The 16,770-nt window shown below is 35.7% G+C and overlaps 2 protein-coding genes across 5 annotated transcripts; both read right to left on the reverse strand.

The window, feature by feature from the left end:
• Positions 1-522: 522 nt before the first annotated feature.
• LOC130747637 (ADP-ribosylation factor GTPase-activating protein AGD4-like) lies at positions 523-12,053 on the reverse strand. 4 transcript variants are annotated; one of them, XM_057600621.1, is made up of 19 exons: positions 11,866-12,053; positions 10,887-10,963; positions 10,162-10,262; positions 9,604-9,674; positions 9,148-9,210; positions 8,962-9,006; positions 8,478-8,543; positions 7,473-7,520; positions 7,278-7,373; positions 7,140-7,181; positions 6,055-6,273; positions 5,782-5,913; positions 5,489-5,707; positions 5,097-5,183; positions 4,725-4,997; positions 4,209-4,330; positions 3,943-4,024; positions 1,151-1,572; positions 523-913 (listed from the first exon to the last, which is right to left on the reverse strand). In XM_057600621.1, the coding sequence occupies exons 1-19, from the start codon at positions 11,914-11,916 to the stop codon at positions 799-801; spliced, it is 2,331 nt and encodes a 776-aa protein (XP_057456604.1). In that variant the 5' UTR covers positions 11,917-12,053; the 3' UTR covers positions 523-798. The 4 variants fall into 4 exon arrangements, with proteins under 4 accessions (XP_057456604.1, XP_057456605.1, XP_057456606.1 ...); XM_057600622.1 differs by having other exon boundaries at positions 3,943-4,021; positions 11,866-12,052; XM_057600623.1 differs by lacking the exon at positions 11,866-12,053 and having other exon boundaries at positions 10,162-10,257; positions 10,887-10,954.
• Positions 12,054-12,704: 651 nt separating this feature from the next.
• LOC130747638 (pentatricopeptide repeat-containing protein At1g50270) lies at positions 12,705-14,908 on the reverse strand. The gene has a single exon (XM_057600625.1). It carries the CDS (start codon positions 14,855-14,857, stop codon positions 13,145-13,147), a length of 1,713 nt encoding a protein of 570 aa, XP_057456608.1. The 5' UTR covers positions 14,858-14,908; the 3' UTR covers positions 12,705-13,144.
• Between the last annotated feature and the right edge of the window lie 1,862 nt (positions 14,909-16,770).

The following is a 16,770-nucleotide window of genomic DNA, read 5'->3' on the forward strand; positions in this document are numbered from 1 at the left end:
ACATCTTAAGAAGTTAGCGCATAGTTAAGGTCCAGTTAAGTTTGGTGAATTTGCTGTTGTGTGTTGGTTAATTAGGCGATTTGGATATTTCAGCTTGCGTCAACAGTTTTGATGTGGTTTTGGAGTTCTGAGGATGATGATGTATGGTTTGTTCCCATGTCATGGAGAAAAATGCATAAAACCCATGACTAATGTGTTGTATGAAATTTGGGTTCGCATCAAAATCAAACTAAGAGTAGACGTGAATCTCCAATGAGCAAGTTACTTGTGTAGCTTGAGGTGATCAGGTGGAAGATTCTACTTATTTATTCTTTGAGTGCTCAGAATTGTCTCTAGTTAGGTATTCAATTTTACAATGGTTAGGTTTCTATTCAGCTTTGCATCATTTCCCTTAAGAGACCTTTTCTACAATTCCAACGTGTTTATGTTTGTCTGAAAGAAGAAAGAATTTGATGAAGCAACAATATGGTCTATAATAGTCATTGATATTTTTAGAAAAAATCTAAATAAGGGTACAAAACATTTGGAAAACAATGAAAGAACTCAAACGAGGTTTTTTTTTTTCAGGAATAACTTGATGAATATACTTCAAAAAAATTCAATAAGATACATGGGAAATGTTTTCTGTAATAACTGTAAGAAATATGGATCAAGATAAATAACAAAAGTTAATGAACTTCCTTTTGGTGAATTAGGCATGCTACAATAAGACATTCTAAACAATGTTTGCTATGCTTGTTGAACAACAGCTTAGTACCCTCAACTTTCTAAACACAATAGTATATACCAGTTCCATCTTTACTGGCACTCAGCAAGCAGGAGAAATAGCTCTTCGTCAGTTATTGCTCCCATCTCCATTGCTCTTTCAAGTACAGTGTGTCCACCTGCATCTTTTACTGAAGGTTTTGCGCCCCTGATCGTGGCAATTTGACATGTTAGTTTATCCTTTCACTGGAAGTGTGTGCATTAGATAGAGACGCATGTATGCAAACAAACAAGTTCTCTAGCACACTTAGGCTACATTTGGATACTCATTAACACCAGTGCAAGGTGTTAGAACTTCTAAACAAAAAGTGAATGGAACTTTTCTTATAAATTGGAATGAAAGTCAAATGCAGTTAAACAAACTGGCTTAAAATGAAAGTATTACCTTCTCAGTAGAAACTTTGCCAATGGATTTTTCCCAGTAGTAATGCAATGGTGCAAGGGAGTCCTTCCATGATAGTCGCACATGTTTATATCAGCACCAAATTGGAGCAACAGCTCAACCATTAGTGCACTGTCTGAATGACATGCCAGATGTAATAATGACCAGCCCCGGAAACACGTCATAGATTCATTAGTCTCTGTAATTTTCAGACATGCTTCAGGATCATGCTGCTGATGTTCTTCAGCATCAGCATGGCAAACCACATCGCCATGTTTCATGTTTACGATATTTGAAGTTGATGTGACAATAAGGCGATACACTTCTCGTACATTTATACCCTGAACTGCTTGCCAGATTCTTGTGGAAACTGAAGGATTCCCGTCTATATCCTCTTCTCGGATGATTAGTGATTTCTCTACATACTGATTAAGAAAACACGAGTTACAACAATGTTTACTTCAAAGTAAGAACTGTGTAGAAAGCAAAGGCTTCCTGATATGAATGTACGAGACTATTAGAGATAATTAGTTCAGGGTTATTTTTGTAATATTCTATATTTTATATTTTATGTTTTACTTATCTAGCCTTGCCTATGTGGCGGCTACACTTAAGTGACAATCTAGGGTTTGCTTGCTTGCTGTGCAAGCACTTGCTGTCCTAGGTCTCTATATATAGAGAGCCTCCCTATTGTATCTTTTCACGTGAAAATAATATAAGTTATTCTACGTTTTTCAACATGGTATCAGAGCCTCTATGGCCGAGAGGTCTAGAGTTCGATCCTTGCTCCCCTCACTTTCTAATTAAAAAAGTGGAATTTGATTAAGCACATGGTAGGTGGGCCTGTGCAATTATCCACGCTTCAAGCCCAAAGGGCTCTTGCGTGAGGGGGCATGTTAGAATATAATATAAAACCATTAATGTGGCCCTTACCCAATAGCTTAAGCTTTTGGGATAAGTGGTTATTTGACATGGATATTATAGTTACTGGTCCCTCGGAATCTTTGGTCAAATTGTTTGTGTCCAAGTTAAAAGCAGTTTTTGCTTTGAAAGATCTTGGGCAACTTGACTACTTTTTGGGTATTGAGGTGAAGCACTTGGCAGATCACTCAATTCTTTTGTCTCAAAGAAAATATATAAGGGACTTACTTGAAAAGACCAAGATGGAGGATTGTCGACCTATTTCTTCTCCTATGGTGACTGGTTTGAGGCTTATTAGAGAAGGTAGTACTCCCTTTCAAGATCCTACTCTCTATCGGTCCACTGTAGGCGCCCTACAATATGTCACTATCACGAGACCAGAACTGAGTTTTTCTGTTAATAAAGTCTGCCAGTTCATGGCACAACCTCAAGAGAGTCACTGGCTGGCAGTGAAGCGCATTTTGAGGTATCTCAAAGGGACACAACATTGTGGTTTGATTCTGAAGCCTGCTCCACGCAGCATTCCATTGTCCTTAATTGGTTATTGTGACGCAGACTGGGCTACTGATCCAAATGATCGCAGGTCTACTTCAGGAGCTTGTATCTTCCTTGGTCCCAATCTAATTACTTGGTGGTCAAGGAAGCAAACTGTTGTTGCTCGCAGCAGTTGTGAGGCTGAATACAGGATTAGCACATGCTACAGCAGATATGCTATGGATTCAGTCTCTTCTACAAGAGCTTAAAGTAGCAACTACTGTCCCTACTCTGCTGTGTGACAATTTAAGTACAGTCATGCTTGCACATAACCCGGTTCAGCACTCTCGGACTAAACATATGGAGCTGGATTTGTTCTTTGTTCGTGAGAAGGTCCTAGCAAACCAGCTGTTAGTAAAACATATTTCTGCACCAGACCAGCTTGCTGATGTTCTCACCAAACCCCTCAGCTCCACTTTGTTCAAGGATTTGAGAGACAAACTGACTGTGACAGATCTGCACAGTTCAGTTTGTGGGGGGAGTATTAGAGATAATTAGTTCAGGGTTATTTTTGTAATATTCTATATTTTATATTTTATGTTTTACTTATCTAGCCTTGCCTATGTGGCGGCTACACTTAAGTGACAATCTAGGGTTTGCTTGCTTGCTGTGCAAGCACTTGCTGTCCTAGGTCTCTATATATAGAGAGCCTCCCTATTGTATCTTTTCACGTGAAAATAATATAAGTTATTCTACGTTTTTCAACAGAGACATATAATGTCAAGTTGCAAAACTGACACACGACTAGCAAAAACAAAATGTATGCAAGGGAGAAATAAAATACAAGACCGGAAATGTTAACTACATTATAATCAAAATTCAACTATTCAAAAAGAGCAGAGATCTGGGTACATAATCTCTCCATACAAGCAACTATCAACTATCTTAATTCTAATTCTATTAGTAATAAAAATTAATAATTAAAATTTATAACCACTGCGATGAAGTCAAACCCACAAAATACTCTTGAACTCCAATTGAAGGCCAAACTATACAACTTCAAAATTCGATAGTTGATAACTATAATCTTCATAGTCCACAAAACATTTACAAAATAATCCTGAATGCTGGTGTTTATGGGCATTAACCAAACACCTTAACAAACACACCAACAAAATAGACTTAATTTTTTTTTTTTGCCAGTGGGTAGAAATGAGTGAATAATGAATTAAAATCCATATTGAAGAGACATAAAATACAATAAAAATTACAATTATGCTATCTCACTCATGGTTAATTGTCACTGTCTAACGTATCCATGCATTATCAAGCTGCCGCTATTATAGTTAGCCATGAAAACCTTCCCACATTAAAAGTGAAATTAAAATTAAATTGTTTACCTTAGCATGGATGTACTTTTCCTTGTGTTGGAAAGCATCGGTTGAGCATGGTTTCATAGGCATATTTGGTTCACCTACTCTGCTGACAATTGTTCACAAAAGAAAGTATTACAACTCAACTCACTCGATCACTCAAGTATGTATGTGTGTGTGTGTGTGTGTATATATATACCATATAGCATGGGGTATAGCACATATTGTGCTAAATGAACTTACAACACATATAGCACATATTATATGTTGCTTAAAGAGAGCCAAAAATTTACCTTTCACTGTCAAGTAGAAGCAAACCCTCCCAGACAGAATTACAATAAGCATTGCCTAAGTTATTGAATAACTCCATAATTGTAGGTTCCCAAACCCTGACGTCTAATGTTATAGACCTCACCTGCAGTTGGCAAACAACATCTAATGACCTTTAGAAAACGGTAATCAATTGTTAATACTTAATACCAACCAGAAAACACATTATTTATGAAAACTGACTCAGATTATAAAGACAAAATCAGAAGTGCATATTATTTCTCAAGAGTTCTTAAAGTGAAAGCCCTAAACACGAAGAATGAGAGAGTTGCAAAAAATTGTAAGCACTTAACTTAAATATGACCATCCTAGAACAAAAAAAGTGAAGAAGTAAAACTTTTACAATCCCAAACCATGGATGCTTCAATATCAAAGATAATTGTCAAAACAAATTTCAACGAGTTACCACATTTTCTAATTTCCACATTATGAATACAGAAGAAAATAAATGGTTTGCATTTATGTCTGAAAGAATGCACCTTTGAGATATGAACTCCAAGATTTCGATGCACTCCAGAGCATTCAATGCATAGCAATATGCCAAGGTTTAGAGATGCCCAGTCTGGTTGAGGGGCACTGCACTCAGCACACTTGTCATTCCCAGGAATTCCCCTTAAAATCATAGAGACACTTCCCACTTCTTTTGAAGATTTTCCATCCATCAAATATTTATGATTATCCTCTGATTGATTAGTCAAAGAAGCACCAGCTGCTGAGTTTTTATTTTCTAAATGGAATCGATCAAACTGAGGCTGCAGCAATTATAAATGGAATAGTGTTGACAATTGACATAACATCTTAAATGAACACCTTGGTATGAAGTTATGCTTCAAAAAAGTTGAATAGTTAACCTGTTGAAGAAACTGAGAATTGAACAGAGATGTGATAGCTCCAGTAATTTTGTTTACCCAGTCCATCCTATCGGCTTCATTTTCAGCCTGGTAAAACCAATTTAGAGAATCAACTAACAAAAAACCAATCCAGAACTGAATAATACCAGCACACAGAATTTGATGAAAGATGTAGCAAAAAAGCTCAATCCAAAAATGCAAGATTACAACTTTAACCAACAAAGTGTCCCATATCTATATTTACGTAACATAACTTTACAAAAACTATCAAACAAATGAGAGGTCAGTAAAAGATAAGAAATTATGTATGGTTGTCACCGACATAAGTTAACACATTGCTGAGAAATTATTCTAAGACTCGTTCAAATATATGAAATAGTTTCATGAGTCACCTGCAATGTATATGTTTTTGAGGGAGAAATGATCCGGAAGCAAAGTCGTAGATCTGTATTCTCTGCATCCATCTTTATGATGGATGTGCAAAGATCAACAGCACAACAACCCAAAATATCATCATTCAGGGATGCTGCCCTGTTGTGCTTTGAACGGAATCTACCAAACATGCCACTATTTTGTTCAGAAGAACGACTGTAATGATATGACTGAGAGCCCTGGGGATAGATTGGAAGAAAAACGTTAGCTGGGCCCTTGAGATGTGATAACAAATGTAAGACAAGAAAACTACCATGGGTTTGGCTCCCTTCACTCTATAATAGTATAAACTGCCTTGGTTATCAAGTACAAAAAACCTCCGTTTCCAATCTCCCCGTGTGCTTGATGATCGTTTTAACAGATAGCCCTGTTTAACTGTTTGAACCTAAAAAAGCAAGGGTGAAAATTTACAATTATGTGACACAAAATAAGACATCAAAATGAAAAAAAATGAAAAATAAAAAACAATGTAATTAACATAAACAAGAGAAATTCACATTTTAACCTGAAAAGGGAAATTACATACCTCCCCTTTGGTTGTAGGCTGCACCCCTGCTTCAAAGCTTTTGTAAGAGCTCATGCCTACAACGCGGGTGCCATCAGCACCAGGCACAGGTTCTGTATAGCTGTTAGTAGCTCGTATATTTTCCAGCTCCGCCTGTGTTCTGAATTCCTGGATTCTTTTTGCAAGCTTATCTTGCTCAATGTTGGCCAGTTCTTTAGATTGTTGTGCGTATGTTAGCACCTAAGTTCAGCGCAGTCACCAAATATATAAAATCGGGTGAATTTTCATGCACCAATGTAGGTTTGAGTCATTGAAACCAACCAGCATCAAATATCAAAGAGATTACTTCAAAGTTTATCACTATAAAATATAACTTATTCAAAGATTATATATTTCAGTCAGAACGCATAATTACGACCCATTGTACATAATATGCCCAAACCAGGTAGAAGAACTAAAAAGGATAGTACAAACAAAACACTTGCAGAAGTCCTAGTAAAAGTATAAGGCAACCACTCGCAATAGATATCCCTTAACTCAAGCTACTAGGGATTCAAATTGTGCATAAATATTAAATAATTCAAACGCAAACAATACTAGGCATGCAGAGTGATTATACCCCTATTTAGTACCTACGCTAAAAAATTTAGCGTGGATTAATCAACACTCCTAGCAACCCCAAATTGATATTTAAAGCAAATATTAACTAAAACAACAGAGACAAAGATAAACAACTATTTGGTGTTATAAAATTCTCGCCATTGGGGTTCCGGGGAACGGTTGGACCTGCTGTGGGTCTATTAAGACTATCTTATCTTACAATGGTAAGAAGCTGATTCCACGACTAGCTATGACGACATTATACTTGGAGGCTTGCAATTGACAAGCCTGCTCTGAACTGCTTCGTTGTAGAGACTCTAATATTATGTCATGAACTATCATAACAGCTTAAGTTGTTAAGTGAAGTCATGGCTTATAAAAAAAAAGTTGTTAAGTGAAGTCATGTGGGTAGTTTATAGTATATCTCTAATATGATCAAATATGTTCATAATCACATTGTCCGACATTTCCCCTTTTAAGAAATGAAAGAAAACCACACTTTGTACCTGGTGAATATATGGCTCCATTTGGCTCAGTAAGTCATAACCCTGAAGCGTAAGAGGTAAATTGTTAAATAAAAAATAAAGGTTATATATAAAGGTGCGAGTTCAATAATGAATTATCAGCAACCAACTTTTACGGACCAGTTTAAAGTATCTCAAATGAGCATCCATTATTGCACTAATGGACTCCAAGAACGCGTACTTCTTTTTCACTTCAACAGTCATGAGAGAGTTTACCTGCACTCCTTAAAACCCAATAACCAGGTTCACGCTTCACAATATAAAAAAGGTTGTCGAAATGTCAGCAAAATAAATCCATAATTGTAGAAGACATACTAGATTGAAGCGACTTTTTTCAAATGCTGACTTTGAATTTTGTAGATCCTGCCATGGACCAAAATATGATATGATTGATTAAATATTTTGACTCACAAATAGTCATGAAAGAACATGCCAATACTTAAAAAAGATAAAGTAAAAGAGAAAACAATGGATTATAAACCATGTGAACAAGCATGTGGAATGTTAATAAAGATCAACAAGATAACAAATTAGAACCAACTAGCCCGATGACAACAGAACCACCAACACATAAAGGATTTAAAACATAAGGTAGCTCTCACTGGAACTATACTATAAGACATACCTATTGGTCTCATTATACCATCCCTTAAATATCATGTTTTCCAATTTTGATATTACATACTGCATTTAATCCTTTTGGCCTACAGATTGGTCATAGTTTCAGATTTAGAATCATTGAAGATATCAAGATGCTAGGTGCTGATACATGTCATACACTCCACAACGCCAAATGGATTTTGGAGCACCTTTCAGGTTCAGAAATGATGCTGATCTCAGTGAGTGTGTGACAGTTAACCTAGCTGCTATAGACTCGAAATTGACATAAATCCATAACTTACAAAAGGCCTCTGGATGACAGGGAAGCACCTTAAGACCTATTGGCTACCGCAGGTTCCACAAGATATATAGCTCATAAATACTACTGTAAGGTAAGAGAATAAAAGTGGCGAAACTATTTCAACCTTTTACCATCAACTATAAAACTAAAGCTTCAGCAGAACAAGAACCGCCGTTCACTTGAACACTCATTACAATTACAATAATAAATTGTACATTAAAGCAGGAAAATGATGAAATACATTCTAGAATCTAGACTAGGTGTCAACAACTGTGGCAGGCAAAGTAAGTGCACAATTGAACTGAAAAAGTTTCACCACAATCTGAAATCATGGCGCAGCATAAGAAAGATGACGGAATCTCAGATAAGACTACAATTTTTTAGAAGTAATTAATCAAATACAAATTTAGACAGCAAACCTCTTCCATTTCAGAAACAATGTCGTCTGGCGTATTCTTCTTCAAAGACACAAACTTTTCTCGTGACTGGAGAAAAGAGTAAATGAACACTATTAGAAACCATTATTAATATTAAAAGTGAGAAATTAGATATCTGGAATTCTGGATTCAAATATAGACATAATTGAATAAATGTAAGATAAATGGACGCTGATGTTGAAGTCAGGATGTATGGAAATTGCAGTTTCAAACGAGCCATTCATGTGCAAATTGGAAATTCACTTAAGGACAAAACTTCTATATATGATTTAAATCAGCATTTAAGCCATTGAAGTTAGACAAGCCTCTACCATTTATAAAGACTTTTTTGGCCATACCCCTAGTCAATATGGGACCTTAACACACACCCCTCACGCCTAGGAGCACAAATTATAGTTATATTTACATTAGCTATAATGTTAAAAAAATCATTACAAAGTTTGAAAATGGATTTTTTTCTAAATACCTGATCATAAGAATGCACAGATTTGTCAAAGCGACGGCGTGACTCCTGATACAGGAAAGAAAAAATGGAAAATACAGGAGGGAGAGTGTAAGAAATTTAACCAGCCATATTAAGCATGTACTTAAACAAAAAAGTAACAGAATTTTACAAAAGAAACATTAAGCCTAAAGAAAAGAAAGTAAATACCTTTGCTTCTTGCAAATCAACAGTCATAAACTCTGCCAGCCGATCAATCAACACATGCTCTACCTATACAAGGAATCTATCAAGTAGTTACTCAAACAGAAATGTTTGTCATCAGAAGTCAGAACAACTTATAATCCTGTCAAACTTGCAACTATTCAGGTTAAGGCAAGAGATAATTTTTATGTTTGTTTTAGAAAAACTGAGCAAGTCGAATAAGTAGACTAAAAATCCATTGCTTTCAAGATAAAACAAAGGCAAGTCTCACAGTCACCACTCTCTTTTGAAAAAGGATAAAAAAAATCCTGTGCTTTAAAGCCTCCGCTATAGTGGGGTTTATGAAAAGGTCGAACCTGCCGTGAATCTATTATAGGCAGTCTTACCTTACATTTGCAAGAGATTGATTCCATGACTGAAACCTAAATATTAGAAGTGCAGCATTCTGGTTCAAGGAGTTACCTGTGAGCGAAGAAGCTCTTTAAAAGTAGCTAGCTCACGCAGTGTTGAAATAAACTTAGATATGACGGGTCCTGGATAAAAATAATAGTTCATAGGAAAAAGACACTTTTAGTAATGGTCAACGTTGTCTTCTTGATGTCAGGTGACCCAATTATCACCAGATAGCAAAGCAGCTTATGCAGAGCTTGAATGGTGACAAAGCTGTCCCCTGAGTGATACAGTAAAAGCTACTATACAATTGTGTAAAGATGAAAGGAAAAGACTGGTCAGGAATTAGATAAAAATCCATTCATTAAAAATTAGGGTAAAGGTTTGTGAAGTTTAAACCTTTTACCAGTTAACGAAAAAGTAATTAAACTTTAGATTACTAAAAAGGATTATGTTGATAAACAAATTTGGTATTTGTAAGATACTAAACTAAGTAAACTAACACATTTTACGGTACACGATAATAAAAATATAGCTCTTCCATAATAAGTATAAAAGAAGCACGTTTCAGGTTTGTTTACTTGTACAGAAGAGGAAATAAAACAATATATAAAAATATATCACAACAACCTCCAATTGATACACTAACAGGGTCATCCTGACCACCACCAAATTCTTCTAACAAATCAGCAAAGGCAGTTTCTCCATTATATGCTTCCCCCAGAACTGTCCTGAGGACATACAGAACAAGGAATTAATAAGTTGACCCTAGTGTGGTTCCAACAAAAAGTGTAATGGGAAAATTCGGTTGGTGAAATTTTCAACCAAAACATGATGCTTCTAGTTCTATGTTTAAAGCCACATCTTTAGCCACGACAATTCCACTGCTAAATTTTTGTTAGACAAATAATAAACATTATTCTGAAAATCCTAGCTCTTTTCTTTTCCTTTCTTAATTAACCATAAAAGAACATTAATAGGTAGATATTCCACATATTCATGGCCAAGTTTGGTAGCACTGACAACACTTCTAGATTTTAACAAATTGGCATTTAATTAACCAATTCATTGTTTCAAAAACCATAATAAAAATTTTATGAATCAATACTGAATACTATTAGGAAGAAAGTAGAGAAGGGCAAATGCAACAGGGCTGTTCAATTTCTTTGCATATATAACTAATAATAGAAATAACGTTGAAACAACCATGAGCAGAGGAGAAATTTAAGCCTTATTATTTCTGCTTATTAAAGAAAAATATTCACAGATAAAGATATAGCTTCAAATCTAGGACTAATTTGGTAAATGCAAAATTACATCTTATAATGTATATAGGAATACCATCAAGCACTTACATAAACTTCTTGCACCCTTGGTATAGTTTCTGGCACCGACCCTTTAACTCGTCAGCTGATTCTTCAAGAGAAAATAACTGTCCCATGGAAAATAAACAAATTACTTCAAGGAATCGTCTTTCTAAATCTGGTAAAGAACTATTTATTTTACTAAAATGAAAAAATAACCTTGATCGGTTGGTTAGTAAATAGAAATGCACATATCCGTACTTATTTTTCGAAAACCGGAAAATTTAAAGGGATTGAAAGAGTAAACGAGTACAAAAGTAGATAACAAGGAATCTTCTAGAGAGTAACGACAACGATCAAACAAGACAGGAAGATAAAAAAATACACAGAAAAGTCAACAAATCAACCCCAATGCAATTATGGCAGAGAAAATAAAAGTGTTTAGATGAGCACCATAAAGCAGCCAAGAAGCAATGGCAGCTATTTCTTCCTAAAACCTTGCATACTTACACAATTCCTTATTTCCTTAGGCTGTGTTTGTATATCCGCCGGCACAACGCAATTTAAGACAAAAAGTGAATGAAACTCTTTGATGGATGCTCACAAGTCTGCTCACGTTGCGCTCAACTGTTGGCTTATCCAAACACACATACTAATTCCCAATCAAATGAAGAAAAATGAAAAATCCCAAAGCCTTATTATTCCACAATATCCTTCAAACTGCTACTATTACTCTAATTTTCTTCAAAATTCTAAACTAACTATCCATCCAATTCCAACCAAAGTGAATGTATATTATATGATTATATCCTTGGTATCCTTGTGGCTCAGCTATGAAACAGTACAGTATTTCACGAAACAAATCAAAACTCAACAACTTGTATCAGCGAAAGGGAAACCAGCTATCATGGATAAAATAAACGCAAAACATGCTAATGCTGTGAGACTAATTGTGAATTCAAATCCAGATAGAAGCTCGATGCAGCAGCAAATTCGATTGGGAAATGGAATTGAAGAGTGAAATTGAAACCTGCTTCTGGAACATTGGGGAATCATCGAGCTTGATGAAGGAGGATGCCATTGAAGCTCGCTCTGTCGCGTCGCTGTCGTGTGGTGGCTGGGTCTTAGATTTTACAAGTTAGATCGATCGCATGTCAATTCTTAAGAGGAACACAACAACAACAACATGAAGATCCAGATGCAGGTGCAGCTGGTAACGTGACTATTTTGTCCCTGCTTTTCAACTCACACGTGTCTTCTTCTTCTTCTACTTTTTTTTTTTCAAAATTACTGTCACTATTTGAGTTCATTTTTAATTCCATGCTAGAAAACTATGGTGAGCCCAAAATTACATTAGACATAAAGTTCTTATCATGTTGTTGTAATTTTCTACTGTATATCCAAACTTTGAGTGTCATATTGATTGATTATCCCTTAGAATCATGATGTTTGAGTTCCAAAAATTTGTTTGTGATGAAGGATGAATGTTGAATGGAAACCAAGTTATTAAAATCTCTACATTTTTAATTCATTCTAATATATAATATTTTACTTATTTAGAATGTAAATATTCATGCCTAATGATAACGAGTTTAATAAGGCGGTATAAAAAAGTTTTTCACTTCAATTAGAATCCATCATTAGTTCCAATGATAATAATAAGCACTACTAGATGTATGATATATCATTTAATCGTCATATGAGATGATTGATTTTTTTCACATATAATAAGCATCATTGCACTGGTAGTGCTGTATTTGTGTTGCCTTTTATACTGTCGAAGACTTTATTGGCTATCTGTCACATACATTATCAGAGGAAAGGAGAAGGTCCCTAATGTGAAACGGGTGCAAATAGTTGACATAATAATGACCATTAAAGCTTTTTATATTTTTTTATTAGGGGCAATGAGATTGGCACCCACATTCTGTGGCTGGACATGGTTCCATCACAACTTCCTTTAATATTGGAAACTCGTTCAGAAACCAAGTTAAAGCTATAATCATAGTGGAGATAAGCTACTTCCCTTAGCTTCTCCAATAGCAGATTGATTCTGGGTCTTGGAGACATAAAACGAAGCATACACTTCATGACCCACATTAGTGTTGGATGCTAGGTTAAAATCTCCATTCAGTTGAGCTTGAGCAGCCAGTTTAAAAGCATGTTAGGATTGGTTTCTCTTTCATCACAGTCATTCTAAAGCTCAAAAGCTAATGAAATTTCTCCTTGGAATTGATTTTGGCTTCAAAATCAACTGTAGAAGAGTTTCCAAACATGCATTGTTGCAATATTAAGCTCTCCAACATTGGTTAACCACCAGATGATTTGACATGTGAATGGTCAATTGCTTTGAACTCATGAATTAAACCAGCCCCTTCAATCCAACTATATCCTGGAGTCTTTTCCACCTGTCTTTCTTTCATGAGCTTCCTCACCTGAGAAGCTGCTTCCCAGTTTTCACACATTGAGTACAAGTTTGCCAGAAGTGCATATCCACCACTGTGGTTTGGCTGCAGATTAACAAAGGCATTGCCTACATTCTCACCCATTACAAAATCCTTGTGAATCATGCAGGCACCAAATAAAGCTCCCAACACACCAGGGCTAGGCTTCATTGGCATGTTATCAATGATTTGTTTTGCATCTTCTAAGTGCCCTGCCCGGCCAAGTAGATCAACCATGCATCCATAATGCTCCATGTTTGGCTTCAGATGATAAGTATGAATCATTTGTTCAAATAACCTTTTCGCCTCGTCAACAAAACCTCCATGAGAACAAGCATCGAGAACACCAATGAAGGTAACTCCATTAGGTTGAACACCATTCTCCAACATGCGTGAAAAGACTTCCAATGCTCCTAAGGCGTCCCCATGCACAGCCAACCCATTAATAATGGCTGTCCAAGTCTGCACGTTTTTTACTGGCAAGTTTTCAAATACCCTTAAAGCTTCATCCACGCACCCACATTTTGCATACATATCAACCAATGCTGTCCCAAGCTCCACCGAATTTAGGCTAACCTTTTTACATTCTATGTATTGATGAACCAACTTTCCTTGATCCAATGCCCCTGAGTGAGCACAAGCACTAAGAACACTTGTCAGCGTAAATTCATTCGGCACAACATTGTCTGATAGCATGTTCCAGAAGACACGAATAGCATCTTGAAACTTGTTACATTGCACATAACCAGCCACAAGCACAGACCAACAAACAACATCTCTGTAACTATAAGGCATTTCATCAAACACTTTGCAAGCATCATCACAATGACCACACTTGAAGTACATATCCATAAGAGCACTCCAAACATAACCATCCAATTGCACTCTTCCTGCCTGAACATAAAAACCATGAACCCACTTTCCAAAATTATCATCACCCGCCATCGCAGCTGCACGTAGAACGCTAACGACAGTGAGCGCATCAACACCCGTCCCCGTCGACCTCATCTTCACAAAACACTTAAGAGCCTCACTAGGGAGATCATTTTTAACATATCCATTGATCAAGGCAGTCCAAGCAATAATATCCTTCACAGAACTTTCATCAAACACCTGGCATGCACTTCCAATAAACCCAGAATTCGCAAAAGCTGAAATCAAAGCATTACCAGCAAAACGATCAAGATCAAACCCAAGTTTAAAAATTTGAGCATAAATCATAAAAGGGTCTTCAACAACCGGTTTTGAGAACATCTTGAGAAGCAAAGGGAAGGTGTGTTGGTCTGGCTCCACACCCTTTTGCCGCATTCGTGCATAGCAATGAAGGGTTGTTTGTGGGTGAGCACTGGTGGAGAATGCTGCGATGAGTTTGTTGAAGAGGCGAGTGTTGGGAGTGTGGATGGTGTTGAAGAGAGAGGCGGTTTGAGTGTGAGAGAATGGCGCGCATTGGAGGAGTTTGGTGATGAAAATGGCGTCGTGGTTTGAGTATACACCAGAGGTGATGATGATGGATTGAACATGTTTGGAATTTTGGTGTTTGTTGAATAGGGACACAATTGCGTTGCGCAGAGATGACATTGAAGTCACGAAATAGACAAAATTACAAAATAAACTCCCATGGGACAAATATTTTACTTGACAACAATTAAATCTTAAAATTAATAGAAAATAAATTTGTAGTTCTTTTTTATAAATCTTTCAATGATTGTAGTAGTAAATAAATATATATAAGAATATGATAATTTAATAGTGATTTTTTTTTGTACATGGACAAGAAAACTGTAATGCACATAAAGTCTATATTTCTTTATGTTTGAATTATAAGATAAAATGTATTAACAAGGTGGAACATCTTATTTGAAAATGAGAAAATTAATATAAATACAAATTTTAATATAATTTCAGTACTATTTTCACATTTCTTTAAATAATTTGAGTAGTCCATATAATTTGTAGTATGTATTTACTTATGTTTACATTATAATATAAAAAGATCCCATGGGAGGAATATCGTTCATAAATTTATTTTTATGTTAAATTCAATACAAAAGTAAATTTTTGTATAGTTTCAGTATACTTTCAGTATATATATTCTGCATTTATTTTTGATAAAATTACAAGATAAAGAGATCTCACGGGAGGAGTTTTTTTTACATGAGAATAAATATACCTTAAAATTAGTAGAAAAATAAATTTACAATAAAATCAGTATTTTTATCATAACTTTTCCACGGAGAATAACATTTACATTATAATATTTTTCAAGTTTAAAATAACAAAAAATAAATTTCTATATAATTTTAGATTTCTTGTCATAAGTATAGAAATATATATATATATATATATATATGAAATTTTGATACTAAAAATTTCTCACACGAGGATTTAAATAAATCAACATATTTTTGTCTATATTGTAGAAAAAAGTACAAAAGATTATGAACGATATTCCTCCCATGGGTGAACACACTAGTTTGGGAACAAAAGATTATATTCCATTATAACTCGGTGCCTACTATAGTGAACAACTTTTTTTTGGTCCACCGGTGCGCGATAATTAATCACCATTAGATCTAAGAATCTTAGAATATTCTTTAATTCAATAGTTAGAATTGGTTGGATGGTAAAAGGGCAAAAACATAAATTAACAACCCCTCTAATTAACCATCTCCTTAATTAAAACAGAGTCGGCCTTCAATCATCTTCTTCCTTTTGAAGCCACTATCTCAGCCACCATCAACCCTTAAATAACCTCTAGAAAACACCACAATCCTCGCCATTCATTCTTCCACCTTCTCAATACCCTTCCATCTTCTTTCATCCCTCAGCGGCCATTACTGCCTTCAACCTCGCACGTTTTTGTCTCCAGCACCCTCTACCTTCCCACCTTCACCTCCATACTCTCTTTACAAAACCCAGAAATAGAGAACTGAGGAGAATTAAGAACTAGCATTGGAGATGCTCTTATTATAAAACAAAGCAAAGTTCAGAGAGAAAGACACAAAACGTTGGTTGGGAACTGGGAAGTAATGGAGAAGTGAATAAGTGTTTGGCTTTTTCTTCAAGCAATGACTGGGGTTACGCTTTTGATTAAACACTTTACTTGATTTACCATGAAATAAAGTTGTGTTGTTTGCATTCATGTACTGTCCAGATGAAGAAGTACATGTGCAAGGAGGGTGAGGAAAGTGGGAGGAAGAAGGAGAGGAAGGGGTAAAATCTGAAGTACCCTGATGCCGGTGGACAAAAAAAAGTTGCCCACCCTAGTGGACACCTGCAAACTCATTATACGTCTCTTACATATCACCATAAGTTGCCTGACATTTCCATTGCAACTCATTAAGGCCTTGTTTTCAATTTTCAAAACTTAAAACCGTGTTTCAGTTTTTCTGTTTTCAAATACTCCTCATTAAAATCAGTTGCCAAAAACCAGTAGCAAAAAGCTCATCTATGTTTGTTGCACTGAACAAATACACCTCATTAAGTCATGT

The sequence above is a fragment of the Lotus japonicus genome, chromosome 3 (assembly GCF_012489685.1).
Source record: "Lotus japonicus ecotype B-129 chromosome 3, LjGifu_v1.2".
Taxonomy (NCBI): domain Eukaryota; kingdom Viridiplantae; phylum Streptophyta; class Magnoliopsida; order Fabales; family Fabaceae; genus Lotus; species Lotus japonicus.